The following is a 21,724-nucleotide window of genomic DNA, read 5'->3' as shown; positions in this document are numbered from 1 at the left end:
TTTAAAAGCAATATTACTACTGTCATTTAAAGATCTAGAGCTATTACATGCAAATCCAGATTTCTAGCTGTTTCTGAAAAAATATTATTTTAATGCCAGGTCTACTTTCCCCCATGACAACAGGCTGGGGTGCAAAAGACATACCCCTGCAGACAGCGTATATGATCTCATCTTGCCGCCATCCCCATTATCATCTTTGATTCCCACTGACATTTGGATTTGCCACCTCTCAGGTAGCCCTTTTCTAGTCAAAATGCCTTGTTAAACCAAAAGGGCCTGATGATCCAATTCCTATTTTTATGAAAATGCCCATGGTGACTGATTTATAACATGATCTTCCTAATATTAATCCACCATTCCAAGAACTCAACGCTTCAGTGAAAAAAAAACAAGATACTGAGTGGCTGGTAATACTTATAAAACTAAAATCAAAACAAAAAAAAGTGACCACTACTAATAATAACAGAGTGAAGGAGATAAAAGGAGGAGGAAGGGGAAAAAGGGAGGGAAGGAGGAAGGAAAAAAAGGATCAGGAGAGAGAACAAGGAGGAAAAAAGGAAACTTTGTAGTGGGAAAAAAGAAATGCCAGCTTTATTTAAATTTGCTATTTATTTCTTTTTAATAAGTGGTCAGTTCTTGGGATGCCTGGGTGGCTCAGTGGTTGAGTGTCTGCCTTTGGCTCAGGTTGTGATCCCGCGGTCACAGGATGGAGTCCCACATTGGGCTCCCCGCATGGAGCCTGCTTTTCCTTCTGCCTCCGTCTCTGTCTCTGTCCCTGTCTCTCTCTCTCTGTGTGTTTCTCATGAATAAATAAAATATAAAAAAAAATAAGTGGTCAGTTCTCATTATATTAGATATAAGAGATCAGTGTCAAAATTTTTATCTTTAGGGCAGCCCGGGTGGCTCAGCGGTTTAGTGCCGCCTTCAGCCCAGGGCCTGATCCTGGATAACTGGGATCGAGTCCCACCTAGGGCTCCCTGCATGGAGCCTGCTTCTCCCTCTGCCTGTGTCTCTGCCTTTCTCTCTTTCTCTCTCTCTCTCTCTCTCTCTCTGTGGTTTCTCATGAATAAATAAATAAAATATTTAAAAAGTTATCTTTAAATAAAAACTCTAAAGTGCATTCAACGAATCACTCAGGACAGTATGGGAGGGTCATAAACATTAGGTGAAACTGGCTTATCACAAATACATTGACCTAGAGTCAATCCAAACAAATTAGGGCAAATATACTGATGAAGTTATTCTGCTCTGCCCTGGGGACAATACCTCTGCAGCATGTCTTGTAATGGAAATTCACTTTTAAATCCAATCAAGGGGGACGCCTGAGTAGCTCAACAGTTGAGCACCTGCCTTTGACTCAGGGCATGATCCTGGGGTCCCAAGATTGAGTCCCACATCGGGCTCCCTGAATGGAGCCTGCTTCTCCCTCTGCTTGTGTCTCTGCCTCTCTTTCTGTGTCTCTCATAAATAAATAAATAAATAAATAAATAAATAAATAAATAAATAAATAAATAAAATACTAAAAAAAAAAAAATGAGTAAATAAATCCAATCAAGTGTTGGATTTAAACATGAACCATCACCAAGAATCTTCAAGTCCTTTCTTTAGGAGATTCTTCCTCAATACTGTGGAACTAAGAAATAGCTCAGATAACAGGTGAATGTGCTCATTCACTGAATGACATTCAGTGTCATTATTTTCTTTATCATGAGAGGGGCACAAAAAAGGGACTCCTATATGTATCTCAGGAGATTTACAGGACAGCTATGTCAGGAAGTGAAAATAACCTCATTATGGATAACAAATGTATCACCAGCAGGAGCCAAGTCTGCCGACTTCTCTCCTGTCCCTCAGCAATAAAATCTAACAGCCACTCGATTATGAGATCAGCTCAAGCCCCAATTACAGCTCAAAGTTTGAGGACAAAAGTGTTTCCTTTGTGAAAAGAAGTTGATAAATCATATTCGCCGTGAAAAAGTTTGTCTGTACATCATGTCCTTTGATGGGCTATTCTTAAGAGTCCCAAGATTCCAGAGGGCCACGCAACGGGCTGGCTTGCATTAGATTTCTGCAAAGCTGGCAGCCTTATTCTGGAAGTCTTACATTACAGGTAACCTGATGACAGGGAGGGTGGGCCACAGGCATGCATCTCAGCTCGCCTGTGAAGCCAACGCAAGAGAGCTTGCAGGACTGATACGCTGGGATCAATGAAACTCTCCGGGGAACTGGCTGTTCCCCTTTCAAATGCCACCTCCCTAATCTCTCCACTTGCTCAAGTCAGATTCTTCAAAGCTCTGAGCAGGACACGAGGCTGGCATGAGCAGGAGAGGCAAAGGAAGAATGCTGTCTATAAATCATGGGTGGAGGGAAAAGCATCAAATTTACGGATGGTTAACAATCAGAGTCAGAATTGAGGAACACTGCTTGGAACTAGAATTGCTTCCTTTAGCCATGAAGAGAAAACAAAGTTTCTTAATATTTATTAAGGGCCTACTGTATGCTGGAAAATGTGCTGGGCAGTGGGTCAGGAGGCCTGTCCTCCAAGACCTTGAAATCTATGAAGGGAAAAATCATAATACCAAAAAAAGTGATTGTATGTCCAAAGGCCAGGTCTTTTTCTCAAAGCACAGCAAAAAACACTAACTTGAGGCTTTTCAGTGTTTGCACACAGATAATACTGTGGGTCATGGGTTATGAGAAAAAGAGTTCACAAACTGACAAATGTGTGTGAGGCTGGTAATCAAGACAGATTGACTTATATTCACAAAGAGGCCTGGTCACTAGAGTCCAGTGAGAGGGAACACTCTGCCGCCCAAAGTGGTGTTCTCACCAGACCTCTCGATTCTCAAGTAGGTGCCGTAGAAAGCTTATCTTTTACTCAACCACCAGTCCAAAAGCATTCCAGGCAGTACGTATGAATCTTTTCAATGGCCACAGAGTAATGCATTATTTGGATATGTCACCAAATATTGAAATGGTTCCCACTGATGAGTACGTAGGCTCTTTCCAGTACTCCGCCACCACAAATCAATATATCGACTCTTCCATAAGTGAAATCCACTGTTATCCTTTATTTAACATGGTGACTAAAAAAAAAAAAAAAAAAAAAGGCATCCCCATAAATGAAGTGGTGGACTGAAAATGAGAAATACATGCTGAAGTCAACTGTTTTTTAATTCAAATCTGGAGAGGGCCCTTCCTTGCGCTGGCAAAGAGGAAAACACTTGGGCAGGCATAGGAAAACAGAACAGCCATCCTGCAGACGTCTGCCTATAGGACAACCTGTTATCATTCCATATTATCTTACTCATATATTTAGATAGTGGATAGTATCACAGTCTCTTGGGGCTAGAGCATGCATGTGAATAGCCCAAAAGCATGAAAAAAAAAGTAGAAACATTTTGCTTTGCTTTCAAATTATTACTTGCACAACTGAACTCTCACAAAACTAGGAAACTCATGAAACGAAGGGATCAAAATTCAGATTCAGTAAACATTTATATCCATCCCTATGACAAGCCAGGTGCCCATGAGAGCATGACACTGGTCATACAATCCCCATAATAAAAATGTATTAACATCCCCATTTGGCCAGCTCCCATGTGCTGCTAGCAACTTGCAGAATCAAAATCTGCACCTAAGTTTCTTGCCATCTTTAAACCTGTCAACTATCTCCTGGCTAATGATTCCTTGCTACCATAGTAGACCGGCACCTCGTGATGTTACATGGGAGGCCTCTCTGATTATAGCAGCCATCAGATTATAGAAATAAGAAAGGAATCTAAAACTAAGTCCTAAATTCGGGTGGGTTTGGGTTTGGGTTTGAACGTATGTGTGTGCATGTCTGTGAGATAGAGAATATGGAAAAAGGTTACCGCACTTCATTTTATCTCGGTGGAAGAAGTTTAAAATAAATATCACGTGTTTAAGAAACTGGAAACACATTTGTTATTTAAAAAATAGAGAAAGCAAATAAGCATACATGCTGTAAAGATATTAATTACATTTTGGCAAAAAGTCTGAGTAAAATGAGAATTAAAAGAGAAAACACGAGAGGATGATGACAAGTGATAAAATGGTACTAAAAAGATTTTTATTAAAAAATTACCAGAAGACGATGCAGTAAGTGTGGCTCCTCCTAATGACAGCTGCTTCTGCTGCTTTCTGTTTGTGGGCAGTTTTAAATGATAGTATTTTATTTTGGAAAGTTGCTTTCAAATGCACAGATGTCAAATAAATAGGTGTTATATGATCTGATATTTAAAAAGTTCTCCATCAGCTGGGCTTCAGCACCATACCACACAGGGCCTGGATGTCCCTGTACGTCTCCTTCTATCAATCAGGAGGAAAGGCCGTCTAGACAGGATGGCAGAGAGACTTGAGCTGAGAGTGAGGGGCCCTGGGTTCCTCACCCACCTTGACTGGTGATCAGACTTGTCACCTTTACTTCTCTAACTTTCCTCATTTAGAAAAGTGGGGCTAACAGCCATAGTCGTGAGGCCCAACAAAATAAACAGGTGAGAGTGTACTTTTAAAAACAGTGAGGTTCTGTGCCTATGTGGGAAGATATATAATTTGGTTCAGAGAGTTAGATGCTGTTGTGTACAAGATTCTGGTGTCCTTGGCTAAGATCTTAGGGGTTTTTTTAGGTGATTTCAACAGCTACTCAGATGCCCTAAATTTAGGAGAAATGCACTTGGGCCTAAAAGAAAACTGATGGTTTTCTAACGTACTTACTAAAACTAAAACTCTAAACACCATGTGATACTCTAGTAGGAGAGAATGGACAACTAACTCAATCACCTTGTCTCATGAAATTTGTAGGGTGGACTGGAGGAAAGCCAAGAAAGGCAACACAGCTTAATCAAGGCTGTTCATTCATGGCAGGCAAAATACATAATAAGAACTTAAGTCCTTCTACAAATGTCCTATGATGATGATTTAATAGGACTCCACCATAAAAGAAAAGAAAGTAGGTTTCACCGGACTCTTCCCTATCCTCACAAAGGTACCGACTGATCTCGAGAAAGACGAAGTGACTTGGCTAAAGTCACAAAGATGATCATGTCTAGAATCCAGGTTTTCTGGCCCCCAAACAGGGGCCCTCCCCATTGCAGCAGTGCCTACCCCTTCACGCAGGGTACTGATCTCACTGCTGTCCCTCATAAGGAAATTTTACCAGTATGCTCCGTAAGATTTTTTTTTTTCTTTTTTAACCTACCACTTAGGTATGTCTCCCCAGCCTTTTTTTTTTTTTTTTTTTCTGTGACACAATTTACTTCTCTGAGAATGGGGCTTTCTTTGATGGTTCAGAATGATGTTCAATCTGAGAAAAACCTTAAGATTTCTGTATGAGGAGGTGATGAGGGAGGTGAGGGGAGATGGGATTTAATGTTCCACTTGTAGCAAGTTCCACAACCATGGTTCTTAAAGCATTTTAGAAGGGAAATGCTCAATCATTAGTTGCCTCAGTAGGCCCATTAGCCCTTCCGACGTGCTTATTCCTAACATAGTGGAGGTTGGCCTGAGTATGCAAACAAGAACCTGTTAGCCAGGAAGATCAGGGATTGTGAACACCCAAGCAGCGACCTCTATTCTAACGCACATCATGCTCCATTTATAAAATGGCTATTCCAGCAGGTTTTCAGCAAGATATTACTTAGATGGATCAACCAATATTTATTTAAGGCCAATGGACTCTAAGTTTACTCACCTTTAGGATCCATTCTCCAGGATTATTAATATAAAAGACACTCAAGACTGTGACACAATTGATAAATAACACATGGGAGGAAGATCAGATTTTAGGCTCATACTTAGACTTTATGTTTGAAATATGAACCATGACAGAACCGCTTCTCAAACCATGAAAGAAAAGCACAAAAATAAAATTTTAGACCATTTTGAACATCCTGATGTGGAATGGGAGAAAAAGAACACAATCTAGTTGGGGAGGGGACAATCAGAAATAGGTCCAGCTACACAAAAGCCTCTGTCCCTTGAGGGGTGTCACTTAACCTCCACATTCTTAAGCTTCTCTTGCTAGGAAAATGGGAATCATAAATTGTGTCCTACCTAGTTCACTAAGAAGTGAAGACAAAATGAGGGAACACATGTGAAACTACATGGGACATAGTGTCACAAATGTAGATTGTTTTATAAAGGATATACAGTTGGATTAATGCTATAGCGAGCTAGACGCTGTAACATAAAAAAGTAAAATACTTTCCAAAGAAACCTATTTGCCAAAGATGGGGGAAAAAAACTGTTAAAACAACTGTAAAGCTACTTCTCAATAAGGTGATAATATTGGGAAGCACTTATAATCCATGCAAATTTTAAGTTGCTTGAAAAACATGCATGCCACTTTGGTGTTGGGCATTCTTTGATCAAGTAATTAAAACCGGTCTTGTAAGTCTCCTCCCTTATATATGAATTTTATTTATAATACATTACAAAACAAACTCTGAAAGAGAATAAACATTCTTACACCTTTCTAATTTTTGAATATATCTCTATGTTTTTCTGGAAACATTATATACGTAAAGTCCTTTTTTTTTTTTTTCAACTATTTAATCGGAGTCTCTTTGGACTAATTGATGACTCTGATGTACAGTTTTGGAGGCTTCTTTGAGGAAAAAAAAATTCTAAATGTATTAAATTCCTAAGTATCAGTTAAGTCATGACTCGTGCTACAGAGTCTACATGTATAAGCAAACTTAGCCCTTTGGTAATAAGTGAGATTTTAATTTCTTATTACTCCGTTTTGGTGATTTCATTTTTTTAATCGCATATTAACAGGACGTTTATGGGCAGCCTGGGTGGCTCAGTGGTTTAGCACCTGCCTTAGGCCCAGGGCGTGATCCTGGAGGCCTGGATCGAGTCCCACGTCGGGTTCCCTGCACCGGGCCTGCTTCTCCCACTGCCTGTGTCTCTGCCTCTCTTCTCTCTCTCTCTCTCTCTCTCTCTCTCTGTGTGTGTCTCTCATGAATAAATAAATAAAATCTTCATGAATAAATAAATAAAATCTTAAAAAAAAAAAAAAAAAGGACTTTTACTTCTTCCGCGTAATGAGACTGATCACTATCCTGCATTCTTGGACATGCAATTACGCATCCCATGCTCATGATACTTTTTGTTGGCACAATGCTTTAGAGTCTCCCAAAAACTTTTGCAGGACGGACCCCCTCCCACCCCTACCTCATCCCCCCACCCTCATGCAGGACGGACCTCCTCCCACCCCAACCCCACCCCCCCACCCCCCGGGGTGAAGCAGGCAGGCACAGATCTGCTGACATTGTTAGGAACCCGCCAGAACCTGGGCTTCGGCTCCCGCATCGGGGCTCTAACCACCCAGGGGCACTTCTCCTCGCTCTGCTCGGTGTTAAAGACCCAGCCACGAAAGGTCGCTGGCGGCCGCGGCGCGGGTCTCTAAGCTGTGGCAGGTGGTCCCTGCGCAGGGCGGCCAAGCCGGCCCTAGCCCTCGGGGGTGGGCTGGGGCGGGGGGGCGCTTACCGTCCAGGTGGCCGACTTGGCGGTGCTGGACTGCTGGAAGGACACGTCGAAGCTGTGCGGGCCCGGGTAGTCGGTGTTGGAGGGGATGGCGGGGGACGGGGACAGCGCGTCGAAGGTGGAGCTGGGCTGCGCGTAGGGCGACGGTGCCGTGACGCTGTTCTGCGCGTGGTCTGTGTTGTAGGGGCTGGTGGACGAGGAGCCGTTCTGAATCTGCTGGTCCATGCTGTTCAGGAGCCCCAGGTTCGTGTACTGTGGCTGCGGGACGCCCAGAAAGCCCAGTGTTAGCTCTTGCACGCGGCAGGCCATTGCTCCGAAAAAGGCGTCGCTTGGTGCGTGCATTCTACAGAAATGCACCGTGGGCCTCTGAGACCTCACAGCCCAAGCCAAACGACCGCTTCGTCATAGGAGGACCAAGGGACGTCTGAGGCCTGTGTGTGTTTCGTCAGGACCTGGCACAGGTCACACGGGTTTTTGTGCGGCCTTTGGAGACTGTGGTCCCCTGAGGAGCCACTGAGAGGAGAACGCGCACAGTGATGCTGTGGAAGCGTTGCATGGTATCAGACAGTGGCCACATGCACGGGAGCAAAGCATAGGGCAGAGCCTTGGGATCACTACTCATGAAACTGATGTAACATTGAATGTCCACTATACTTAAATTTAAAGATAAAGTAAAATATGCATTTATTAGTAAACTGGGCAACAATGTTCAGGGCTCAGTAGCTCTATAGAAGGTCTTTAAGGGGCACCTGGGTGGCTGAGCGGTTGGGCATCTGCCTTTGGCTCAAATCGTGATCCCAGGGTCCTGGGATGGAGTCCCACACCGGGCTCCCCGCAGGGAGTCTGCTTCTCCCTCTGCCTGTGTCTCTGCCTCTCTCTGTGTGTCTCTCATGAATAAATAAAATCTTTAAAAAAAGGTATTTAAAATAAATAAATACCACCTCCTATTTCTTTGTATTTTCCACCTCCTGCCATAGTATTCAGAATGAGAAAGACCACTGGATGGTATGTTCTAAAGGGGATTTGAAGCATCAAATAGTTGTATATGGAGCAAAATCAGATGTCCTCCAAATGTCCTTGTAGTCTTACACTCTAAATTCTGCCCCAGGGTAACAAGAATGCTTCCACCCCCACCCCACAAGGACCCACTTCTTCGAGACTGGAGAAGCACACAGGTAGCAAGGTTAGGGAAAGCCATCTAGATATCTTTAAATGTAGCATGCTAGTATGTCATCCAAACACAGCCTAATTTTTTATCCATTCTTTCATTTTCTTTGTAGCAGTTTATTCTTTGCCAGCATAGAACATGTGGAAGAGGAATCCCATCTCGTTATGATTAACATTCTATATTTGATACAATTCAGAAGTATATTAGCTCATGTAGCTCCTCTGCCAGATGCTCTTATGTCTTTTGTGCCAACAAGCACAGAGTAGGCACTAGATACGATGTGTATGGAAAGAATGAGTTAACTTGTCATTTAATACACACACACACACACACACACACAAATGTATTACTATCAGAGAGCAGGAGTGATTTACTCAAGTACCAGCTAATAAGCAAAGAGTGGGAATTCTGAAACCAAATCTTCTGACTCTGATGGAGTCCAGGGCCCTGCCCAACACCAGCACACCTGTCAGCCCGATGAGATAATTCGAAGCATTCCTAAAGTGGACGCAAATGGGACAGTTTCCAGAAGTGGCACCCACTGTATGGTCCAGTTTTCCCCGTGTAAACACTTCTGACCCACGTCAATCTCATTGTCTCTTCAAGCCCAGGAAGGGGGAACAAAGCAAAAGCAAGAAGAGAAAAAGCAGTCTTGTTGATACAGATTTTATAAAGGAAATGAGGAGTCAGGTGCTTCGGTTGAGGTAGCACTTGCAGAGTCCCGACCAAGTCAAGTGATGGAGAACAAGCAAGCTCACAAAGAAATAGAAGGTGGACGAAAATCTTAACGACATTGAATTATTCGACTAAACTTTAGGTATTTCCCACAGGGAGGCGAAAGGACGAACTCGGCCATTCCATTCAGTCCAGAGAGCATCTGGCTAAATGTTACAGGCCGCATGCCCATCCCAGGACATTTATACATTCGCATTCCACTGCCCGAATGCCACGTCCCCATTTGCTCTTCAAATAACTATTAATCTCTTTACACTTCTCCCCCTGCTGACAAGAGCAGCTGTTTGTCTTGCCTTCTCTCTCCTCTGACTTCTGCAGCTCCTACTCCTGTCCTCTGGTCCAGCTTCAATTTGTACTCTTCTAACAGGTGAGGCCAAAACTGCAGGTGATACAACTAGGGGAGAAGCGAACAACATAGGAGCCCCCACCCCTTGCCCCAGTGTCCACACTCCCAACCCCAGCTGAACTCAAGTCTGGAGGCATGCAGGCCAGCAGCAGGGGCCTAGGAATGGGATTGCAAAGATATTATTTGTGTTCAAGTTAAGGGTCAGCATGCAAAGCACTCCTGTACGTCCTGTAGGAATCAGATAATGCTCATAGAGGCACGTGCTTCCCTACAGCACTACAATTAGGGAAGCAGTCGGCCCTGACAGAAAGGACAAAGAAACCCGCCGAGCACTTTCTCACAGGCAGTAAAATGCCTGTTGAGCCACCCCTTTCCTCCTCCTTCCAGCTACACAGAATGGAACTTTGGCTAATTGTGGGCTTGGATGAGAACAAAGAAACATAGCCCTTTGAATTTTTTTTTTTCAATATATGTAAAGAGAAAAGTTTGGGGTCCAGTTTTAAAAGCCAGTGAGCAAACACTCAGTGCTTCTCGAAGGTCTTAAGAGAAATAGAGAATGCATTTACTTGGGAAGCACAAAGGAGACCCCTGGTGTAGCTGTAGAACTGAACATATCAGGTGGTACTAAAAAAGCAGAAACCATATTCCCAGTCATTTCATAGCACCGTAGGTGCTGATGGCAAAGCTTTTAAATGCCAGCATTTTTAATTCTATACAGTTTAGGAGAAATATTTTACTTAATAACAACAGAGTGTGCTTCCAATGCTAATGCCTCCACTTACGCATTGGAATTCTCAGCTTTAGACACAGGGCTGCTTACTATCCAAGACAAAAGTGGGAAAACGCATTTCAATTCAAACTTTTCTCGAATTTTACTTTAAGGAAACATATGTCAAGTAGTGTCCTCAATTGTCTTTCAAAACCATTTAAAAGCATAAAACCAACACTACTTGCTTTTAATTTGCCTAGAACACAAAGTAGGAATTGCATGATTGGGAATCTACTTGGATACTTTGCAGAGCTTTATTAAAAATCAGTGTCATAAATTTGCCATAAGAAAGAGTACTTTTGCGGTTAATTTAAGGAGCATTCACTTAACAACAGCAACAGTTTCTTATTTGCCTCTTTGATTTGACAAGAGAGTGGACATGTCCACAAAGTGGGATTGGAGGCTGAGGGCAGATTGACGTAGCCAAGAAGATAAGCGCTATGTAGGCAGGACCAGCAAAATAATTTGTGTGACCCATTACAAAATGAAAATGCAGGGCCTCTGGGTCATAGATTATTGTTTTAAAATGGTGATAGCAAAACATTAAAAAAAAAAAAAAAAAGAACCAGAACCCATTGCAACTACACACTTTTGTATGTATGTATGGAGTTAGCTCTGTACCAGGTTAATGAGGATTAATTCATTTTCCACCAAAGTGAAGCTGGTGGGGTAAAGGAAGTAATGCCTGTGCCCCTTCTTTACTATAATTCCATGAACATGGAGGGGTGTTATGCTAGGATGCTAATGTAATGCCTATTTATGATGACCAGGAGAAGAGCTTCAGAAGTTAGAACTGGACATTTTCATGCTAGTCAAAAAAAAAAAAAAAAAAGCCCTCAGTAGAACTCTATGGGGTCTCCTATGTCCCATGTATTTCTTATTCAACAAAAAATATTAGAATTTTTGAAATGAAATAAGAATTGTTCCTTTCTAGCCACAAGGTATCTTGATCTTGAAATAAACTTCACATACTCTCGAGATACGCAATGAGTGAATGAATGAATGAATGGAAATGTTATCTATCTACCCTAACACATCTGGAAGAGGAGGCAGTCATCTTTCCACAAATCCTGAAAGGTAAAATGAACACAATATGCCGAATAAAGTATAACAATTGATTTCCTCTGGCTTCAGACAGATGCCTCATTTCCTATAAAATAACTTTGAAGTAGAAGACTCACCCCCTGGACCCTAGTTTGTTGTTTTTTTTTTGTTTTTTTGTTGTTGTTGTTCTTTTTTTTAGCAACATCTATAACTGGAATATATTCAGGTTCATCACAGACTAGCCAATCTGACCACAGAAAGGATGAAACGCACCTTGTTCCCTGAGACTTATATTTCAGGTAATCCCAGGATACCTTGGGGGTGTTCTGAAACACGGAACTGTCATGAAGTGAAGAGATACTCAGGGGCTGAATCTCAAACTGTTTGCTTTTACCATCAGGAAAGAGTAAGTATAGGTAAGAACTATTCCAAATACAGAAAAGAGTATTTTCCTGCTTTTCTCCTCTTTTCCACCTTTTTCATTCTCATAGCCATCTCTAGGGTCTGATTTATTTCTTCACTGAACTTCAATTTGGATGATTAGAATTAAAATATAGAAGACTAGATTTTTCCTGAGTGGGCACTGCTTTAGGAGTATCCTATAAATGCAATCCCTGTAGTTTCATCTCTTTTTCTTTCCTGGATTACATTAATAAGTTATCATTAAATCTGAAAGTAATGTGAGCCTAAATTTTCTTCTCATCTGCTCAGAAATAATGTGCCAGTATGTAGCACTGTAAACAAAACTCAGTATTGAATACTTGGGTTATGCTTAAAGTTGGCATTGTCATCACTTTCCTATAAAAGAATTTAACATCAAAAAAGGATCCCCATTAAGTCATTTGACCAGTGAAATGCAAAGAGAGACTTAGATGTAATTTGTGCTCCTGCAACTCTTTCTCCTCCAATTTATCTGTATAAGAGAAATTGTGTAAGTTCTATTCATCAGATACTACTATCTGTAATAGATAGTTTATGACCACATGGCAATAAGAGCCACAGTCTATAGCAAGAAGTTAATAAAAAAAAATGAGAGCCAAATCAGGAATAGGACATGTTACTGCTGAGAGGCAAAATCACAACTTGTTTACTTCCATTTAAATGTCCCCTTGTCACAGGAAACAATCACTTGCCCAAATTTTATTTCAAGAAATTATATCTATAATCTTTGACTTACTATAAGACCAAGCTAAGGAATTAAATGTTCTTTGGCACTTACATTCCTGAATAGATCTGAGTAACACAAAAGAACTCCAAACTTAGACTGGGTGATGTGGAGTCTAACCCCCAGCCCTGTGCCACTAACGTGCTGAAAAATCTCTGTGTAAGGCACATGCACCACCTGGTCCTTAGCTTCCTATAAGGAGATTGATTCTGAGGATCAAACATAAAAGGCACATCAATTCTAACATTCCGGTGAATGACCACACTCATCCACAAAGCTATTTTAGGGTGCCACGAGGCTACTTTCAAAAAATGAGATAACCTGTTTTATTATTATTATTATTACTTTTTAAGACAGATTGGTCAGGCCAAGCTTAAAAATCAACAATGTTCCAGGCAGCATGCACATGCTTTCCTCAGCTGAGGGGACCTTTCACCTCAGGACTTTCGTGAAGATTCTAAAGCTACCTCTTGGGAAAAGAAAACGGTTTTCCTCCTGACCCTGGCTTGACAAAACATTCATTTCAAATATGTGCTAGCAGGCGGTACTACATTTTCATCCCCAAATATCAGCAGGATAGTGACTTTTCAACAAGCACTGCCTTAGGGAGAAATACTTGTCGTGTTTTAGTTTTCTATCACCTGCCTCACCTAAAGGAATGATGGCTTCTTTTATGCTAGAATTTAAAGTGCTCCATCCGCAGCCAAGAAGATATTTGTGTTATAATGTCAAGTTTAAGTACAATCCTTCAACCTTAAGAATTTATTTAGCATCACGTTATTCTCAAGACCAGATTTTTTTTCCGTTGTAAAATATTTCCCTTCTTTTATCTTCCAAATGATCCCCCAAAGTGAACATTTGGAGGTAAAATACACTCATCCCTTCCAATAAACAACATGTGAGAATAAAGCACCTAAGCACACAGGGACTTCTGACAGCAGGCAGAGGGTTTACTAGACGGTTTTATGTTCTGACGCAAAGTGCTGAGATTCCTTTGAGGTCTGAGATTCCATAACTCAGGAAAGAGCTCCCGAAAAGCCCCAACCAACGCCAGACAACCGCAGGTGAGACAAATAAAATACAAGTTGGGCGATCAGGTGGTCAGCAATGTTGGCAAATACTAGACAATAGCATTTGCAAATCCAGGAAATGAATTGTGTTGAAGTTGAAACTCAACCCAAATATTCCCACTTTACACTGTGGAGAGCTCAATTAAGAAAAAATAAACTTCACATTCTGCCTTAAGCCAGTATTCCCTTGAAGTAATGACCAAGTGAACAAAATTAGAATCACGAGCATCTGAAGTCTGCAAGAAATTTCTGTCATCATCATATACCAAAGAAACATGGGGCTGAGCAGAAAGCAGGAAGGTATAATTCTAATATTCAGTAACTCTAGATGCAGATATGAAGGAAAAATACACAGAGTTTCAATTTCTTCAAAGTTGAAACAAAAATATGTGGGAGGACATTTTCAATCTGTAACAGCCACTATTTCTATAGCTTTCTTGAGCAGAACTGGTAATGTGAAAAGAAGAGAGTACATAGCAATGAAAATTTTCAGTGACGATGAGGCCACCTGTATGGAAAGCATACCATGGTGATTTTAGAGGCCCATCAATAATGTCTCATTGGTTTTCAAAGTGAATTTAAAATACTTAAAGATATATCTGTCAGACCACATAATGTATATATCTGTCTTATATTATATATAGGATATATCTGTCTAGGCCGTATCAGAAATTATGACCTAAATCAATGGGGTGATTGAATGTGATTAACACTGAATCACAGAAGATAGTTTTGTTTACCACGTTGCGAAATTGAAAGATAACAATTTCAATAAATAGTGACCATCAGGATTTAAAAAAAAAATCAGAAACACAAGTAGTATCAATATCCAATCCTCTCTACGAAAAAAAAAAAGAGTATTAGCTATTACTACTACTACTACCACCACTACCACTACGGATCATCTTTCTGAGTCCATAACTATGTGTTTTATGTTTATAGTCTTTAAGTTCTATTTATTCACTTAATCCTCATGAGCTAAATGGCATTATTGTCCTATGTTTTATGCATATTTTATAGATGAGGAAACTGAAGCTCCACAAGATTAAGTAACTCCCTTAAGGTAGCAAGTGACAGAGTCCAAGTGAGAAACCAGTAAATCTGGCTTGAGAACCCGTATTGTTACGGATCTCTCATTCTGATTGCATGTAAATCTGAGTCGCTCAAATATCTGCCTGGAATCTTTCGCTACAAATGACATATTTCTTTTAAAAAAAAGTTTTTCATATTAAAGACAGGAGATAAAACTAACCATTCTTAGAATACGTGTAATTGCAAAGAGTGAGAGACCGTTAGAGCTTGGCCACCAGAAACTCAGTGCGGGTGACATCACATCGTCCCTCTTGAGCTTGAAGATTTTGAGTAGGTCCCAACTGTCATAGAATAAAGGCCCCAGATCTTTAAAGTGGTCTATGCCACGCTATTTGAAACTCTTTCCTTTGCTGACTAAAGAACCAGCAAATAGGCACTCCTCCAGGTTTTCAAAGGCAAACTCTTTCAGTTGTCAGCCTTCATGCTGGCAACATGCATCCTAGCTCATCTTGTACGTTTTAGTTCCATGTCTTCCCCCACGATGGGGATCCTGCTTGAAATTTCCCCTGGCATCACGTAATTGATGTGGATTATCCGTACAAATATATATTTTTTAAATATTTGTCTTTTCTGCTAGACCACAGCCCTCTGAGAGATTATTTCTTGTTATAATGGAGTCTCGTACCTGGAACAGGGTCTGAGGCACGGTAGCTGTTCCAGAAATATTTATTGAAGGAATAAGTGCAAATCATTTCAAAATAAAAATCACTTCCAGAAGATGTCTTTTTTTATTCTAAAACAACTAAGTGTTGATTTTTATGCTGAGAGAAGTCTGCCTTCAAATCCGATTCATGTCTGCACATACTACTGCTAAATTAATGTTATGGTGCATCTCCAAATAATCTCTATGACCTTTACTCTGTGTTTTGCTTTGTTTTGGTAGGTGAGAATTGGGCTTTTAGCTTCAGCTTTTATGGGAACTAGTAGCAGAATAGCCAGTCCTGTCACTCACACGGCAATGAGTAATACTTGGTAGCTCACGCCTAGCTGGGAAGTTTATTAATGAGCTTCTACTTCCTTAAAACAAACACATACACATTTTTGTGCCAAGGCAATATTTTTTACCTAATGGCCTAGAGTTTGTTTCTAATGCATCTAGGTCAGCAGTAAGAATCCAAATTTTTGTGGTTATATAATTATTCACTTCCTAGGGATGGTGTTTGTGGCCAAATGCAGATTTCTTGGGAAAGAAACCACCCAGAAACAAGCTTGGAGTAAGACATTAGTTTCTGGTGGATAGGCCACAAAATTTGTCCCTCCCTCCCTAATTTCCATGATTTTCTGCCCAGTTAGCTAGAAGTCAGTTTAGAATAATGCCCTAATTAAGGATTTACAATGTATGTTTTGTGGAACTGAGACTGTACTTTATCAGACTTACAAACCTTTCCTGCAAATGGTCTAAATTCATGACTTCATTTCCCAGACTTTATAATACACACACAGAGGTTAAAACATTAGCCTTGATTTGCAGATAGAAAAGTAAAACATGAAACAAGGAGTATACTACTCAGTTTTACTATTCTATACATATTCAAATGAGAGACACTTTCATGCATTCTAATTTGCTTTTGCTTGTCAGGTTCTTTGCTGATTGCTCCATTTTCCATTGTATTTGAGATTAAAATTTTCAGTGATTTACTACGCTTTATAATTAGACATGGTGACTTATGTAACATTGCAGTATTCCTTTAAGCTGTCACTTTTAACTACAAAATAAAACCAAAGTTTCCAGCTATGCAGAAGACATGCCTTACTTTGAAAAGACAGCCATCTATTCATTTCATCCTCTTTATCCCATTTTGAAAGTAATAATCAATCAGTTTTATAATTACAACAGCTCCTTGGTGTCTTATTTGAACACGAGAAAACAAACAAACAAAAAACTAGGACACCATGTTTAAGAACAAAATGACTTAAAGATTTCTCAGACATCCTTTAGTAATAATAACACCACAGAAAATGAAACGGGAAAGTGTTTGCAAATCATCAAGCTTATTCACCCACAGCAAACCACCCCAGATCTCTGGTGATGATCAAGAGACAAACAGGGGACAAAATGAATCAGGGGACAAAATGAATCAGTGTGGAAGCAAGTAAACACTTTTAAAAAGTGACTGCAAAGCAAGATAACAATCTAAATCTATTTCGTTTTTTATTTTTTTTTTAAATCAAACACATTCTCTGTTCTCATGGGTAATCAATTAAATGAAAGCAGCACACACTTTACACTGTTTACCTCTGTTAGAATACAAGCCATTTCTTACTCAGGAAACTTCCCTGTCTTTTAAAAACTTTCTTGCTACTTGAAGTATAATGGAAATAAATACCAGGGCTCATTTAAAAAGACAGAGAGGGAGAGAGACAGAGAGAGAGAGAGAGAGAGCTTGAGAGAGACTTGTAAGATGTCAAAGAAAACCACACCATTCAGAACATACAGGTGGAGACAAGGCTTTGTACAATGTATGCAATCAGTTTGCTTTTTGCACAGGTCAGTTACAAAGAGCCATTTCTGTAAAAGTACATACAACATGCCATATTTTTATCTGAAGATACCCCTTCATGCAATAGCAGCAGATGCATGCCTCCGTCACATTCAGGGACCTCCTTTGGTGGTCTTGGAGAGGATATGGAGATACATAGCATGCATCCCTACGCACCAAGAGTCTTCAGTCTAGAATTGGGGAGAAGGCCCCTGGTCCATAGGGAGACCAATGAGGGATGAACAGAGATGTGCAGGAGAGTTCAAGGGGAAGGGGGGTTATTCTGAAGTGTGTGTGTGTGTGTGTGTGTGTGTGTGGTCAGGGAGGGTGAGAAATGTTTAAAGGTGAAATAGCCTCCCAGCAGGGCCTTAAAAAGTAGAAACCATTTGACCTGAAGAGAAATATCTGTGGGGTGGTATTGGAGTTATAGAAAGAAGCCAGGAAAAGTACCTTCTCTGGAAATTTACTATTCTGATTTTCAGCCTTTCAAGCACTTTGGGACTGGCTATGGAAATCATTTCCCAGCCTCAGGCTTATTAAGGGCTTTGGACTTCACCCAGGGTCTCTCTTTCTCACTGTGTCTAACTGTGGAGTCCTCAGCCTTAGTCTGGTGACAGTCTCCCATGGTCTATTTAAAAGTAATCAAGCCATTCCCAAAACATCTGATGTTGCCCGTTGAGAGGGTAATGGTTTTCCTTTTAATTCTGATTCCATCAATAGAGTGACACTAATCCAGACTGATTTGAGTAAACAGGGCATATTCTCCATTGTCTCTGTGATCTGAGAAAGAATAAACTTGAGAAAGCTCACTGCCTGGATTGGAAATGGCCCCTTTGGGTGTTTTTGCGCAAGCTTGAAAGGAAAAAGAAAATGCCTGTATGGAGTTCTTTCCAAGGCAAGCTGACTTTGGGGGTGGTAATTCTCATCGGGGTATTATACTAAACTGCACCTATTAGTGGCTTTAGCACCAATAAGAAAGTAGAACTATTTCTTTTGTAGTGTTTCCAGAAGAGCTGACGAGAGTGTTTCATAAATTTCCGCCTCTGGCAACACACCACCGCTTGACTCAAAATTCCCTCTTTCGGCTTTTATAAGGAAATCTTTTTTTTTTTTTTTTTTTTTTAACATTGAAGAAACACAGACAAGATGCAATTCAGATCACAGGGTTAGCATGAGATATCAATTTACACTCTACCCTCATCCACTAACATTCCAAAAATGTTTTATTGTTGCCAGTTATTCCCTTACCTAGAACCAATATCTGCTTTCCCTTAACACCAGTTACTGAATTTCAAATTGACAGGTAAATATCACCTGGTAAAGCCATCTTGCCATCTACACAACAGCCTGATTTTACTTTGTCTTTGAAAAACAACCTTAAGCAGGGTGTAGAAACTTAGTCATTATCAAATAAGAAATAAATTTAGCAATGAGAACTTCCCAAGAATTTTTTTTTCAGAATATAAAAAGGAATACCTTTTGAATAGGATAGGTGTGCTAGATTATGAGACCAGTAAGAAAACCCAATATGGGGAACTATAAAATACTGTTTCTGAAAAGACTTTACAGGCACTTTATTTAACTATTTAGTTCTGCAAAGGAGGTTATAAGCAATTTGGTGATTTCTGGAACTGCACTGTTTCCCTGAATGTCTGTACAGAGTTGAAAGCAGGACAATCATTTTTCAATATTGGATATTTTCAAAATCCACTTTATGTTAATGGAGGATTAGGTGTGTAAGGAGACACAGGAATGAGACACAAGCTTGGACTTCCCCCCACTTATCTGAAGGGCCAATTCTCCCTCCTGCCCGCCTCTTTGCATTTAAATCAAGTCACTGAGTTACCTCCCCCAACAACCTACCCCTCTATTATCTCCTTAATTGTCTACATTTTCTTCCTGGGTGAGATGGAAGTAATGAAGGAGAGTGGAGAAGGAAAGGATATTAATATGGGTGAAGACAAGTCCTCCCCTCATATTTCTGTTCAAATCTTAAATGCAAATGTGTATCCTCATCCAAAATGAAATTTGAAAAAAAATATGGTAAAGATTTTTTCACTTGAGATACCAAAATCTTGATTTTTTTTATTGTTTTTTTGTTTAATTTGGGGGAGGGGTGTTTGTTTCTTAAATGGGACATTCATATTTGCTTCTGTTCTATTATTTCCCAATTGTGATTCTCATCTTCAACAAATATCATACTTGGTGTATTCTCTCACATTTAGCTGCAGCATTACTATTTGCATTTAGAGCAGTGACCAGAGAAATGGTCTTCTCATCCTGATTCTAAGGTGACTATTTAATAAAGTTAATTCTAATTAACATAAAGAAGCAGTCTGGATTTTGTTCTTGGTGTTGATAATTTAAGAATGTAATTACTGGGTCCTTTTAGGGATAAGATATCATATCTATCCCTACATAGGTCTAAGGAGGGAGATCAGGAAACCCTCGACTTCACCCAGCCCCAACATTTGGGCTAATTTTTCTCCTTCCCTGCAGAATGATACTTGTCATGCCTGCAGCATGTAGACAGTGTTTTGAATCTCTAAATCTGAACATTGTCCATGCTCTCAAAATATTCATAGGTTCTAGTTCTTAGTAAGATAGAAGTCCCTACCATATTTTGTTGCTGTTTCTACAACAGCTTTTCATTTTGACATTCATACTAAATACAGATCTGTATTTAAATCAACATTCTCTTTCCCAGTCAATATATCATGCTCTTTCATCTGGTCCTGTGAAGTTTTTCCTTGTATTTGTAATAATTTTCTACTCTACCCAGAATGACCTGCCTTCCCCACCCTGGCAAAAATCTGGTCCCTAAATGAAGTGAAATGTTACCTTCATCATGAATAGTTTGAACCTATTTCACTATCTTTGAAAGCCTTTAGTGTCTCCTACCACATTCTATTTCATACTGAAGTCATTTTTAATACCTTATGTGCACTAGAGAATTGTGAGTTCTCAGATACCAGTGGCTGCAACCTATTCACTTCTGTTTTCCCTACAGTGCCTAGCACTGTGACCATTCTTAATTAACTCTCAGTAAATATTGGGTTGTAGGGAAATGCTGCTTTTGTGGGGGAAATAATCTAAGTGGACGAAATAAATCTAAGTTTGTGGAGCACTACTGTGTTTGTTTACAAACAAATTTATTTAACTTTTCCATTTTGGGGTGGGGGTTGGGGAAAATATGAAATGAAAGAGCAGGTCTTTATTTGTAGGGTGATCATATGCTTTGTCTTCTAAATGGAACACTTTTCGAAAGCGAAAGTGGCTCTATTTGTGATTACATTTGAATAGCAAGCATAAATTAGGACAAACCAAAACCAACTTATCCATGGCAGAGACCATAGCTATTAAAGAGAGCAACACACGGAGAATACCTAATTTGTATAAGACTTCAGACGCAATCCATTTCTACCCTTCCAAAGGTTCCAGAGAAGCAGTGAATATTCTTGCAAAGACAGATAGCCAATGTGCAATGTGGAGAAACCCATTTTTATACCCCTAGGTGGTCTTGAGCAGAGTCATGTATCCTCCCCAAGTGTGCCCTGCCACAGCTCCAATTATACCAAGCCTCTGTTCAAAACCCTTCCATGATTTATCACCGCCACATTATTACATGCGACATGGCCCTCCATGAGTCACTCTATCTGACATTTCTAACTTTATTTCCTAATTTTTTCATGCTTTCGATTCCATCTGAACTCTTTGACATTGCTGAGTACACCAGCATTCACCCCAACTCCATGCCTCTGCTGATGCTTGTTTCTTCACCCAAAATCCTCCTTCCCTCTCATATTTCAAGGACATAGAAAGTTCTAACTGACCTTCCAAGTGCAGCTGCATTCTACTTACACATACAGACTTTCTTGACCCTCCTGTTTCAAGGTACTCTCTTTCTCTTTGATTCTTTATATTATCTAGCTCACACTCCTCATATGACAATGAAGATCTGCCCTGTATTATAACTGTATATGGTCATTTCCTCTGTGAACTTTAATCTTCTTGGTGTATTTTCATATCCTACACACCATCTTATACATAACGGATGCTCAGTACACACTTATTTAAAAAGAGTAAGTCGGTCCTCTGGACTTCTAAGTATCTCCTCATTCAATACTTGGTATTCATGACTATTGACAAAATTCAACTTAATGAAAAGGCACCAGTGAAAATTAAAAAATGTATAGAGAGGTAGCACATCAATAACCTACATTTTACTATTTTCTTATGCCTCCAAATTGTGTTCTTAAGAGATTAGGAATTACGGCCATAGCTTCATTCTTGGATTCACTGTTTGACCTTCACACTTCAATCCATTTTCTTCCCGAACCCAA

General features: G+C 40.1%; 1 protein-coding gene across 10 annotated transcripts in view; it reads right to left on the bottom strand.

The window, feature by feature from the left end:
- TP63 (tumor protein p63) overlaps positions 1–21,724 on the bottom strand; it is a 218,115-nt gene that overhangs the window by 75,303 nt on the left and 121,088 nt on the right. For all 10 annotated transcript variants that reach the window (XM_077880066.1, XM_077880065.1, XM_077880067.1 and 7 more), the window contains one exon: positions 7,516–7,770. In XM_077880066.1, the coding sequence (XP_077736192.1) occupies positions 7,516–7,770 (255 nt within the window). The remainder of the gene's footprint in view (positions 1–7,515; positions 7,771–21,724) is intronic.

The sequence above is a fragment of the Canis aureus genome, chromosome 31 (assembly GCF_053574225.1).
Source record: "Canis aureus isolate CA01 chromosome 31, VMU_Caureus_v.1.0, whole genome shotgun sequence".
Lineage (NCBI taxonomy): Eukaryota > Metazoa > Chordata > Mammalia > Carnivora > Canidae > Canis > Canis aureus.
The sequence above is the reverse complement of the archived record's forward strand: the minus strand, read 5'-3'. Positions and strand labels throughout refer to the sequence as shown.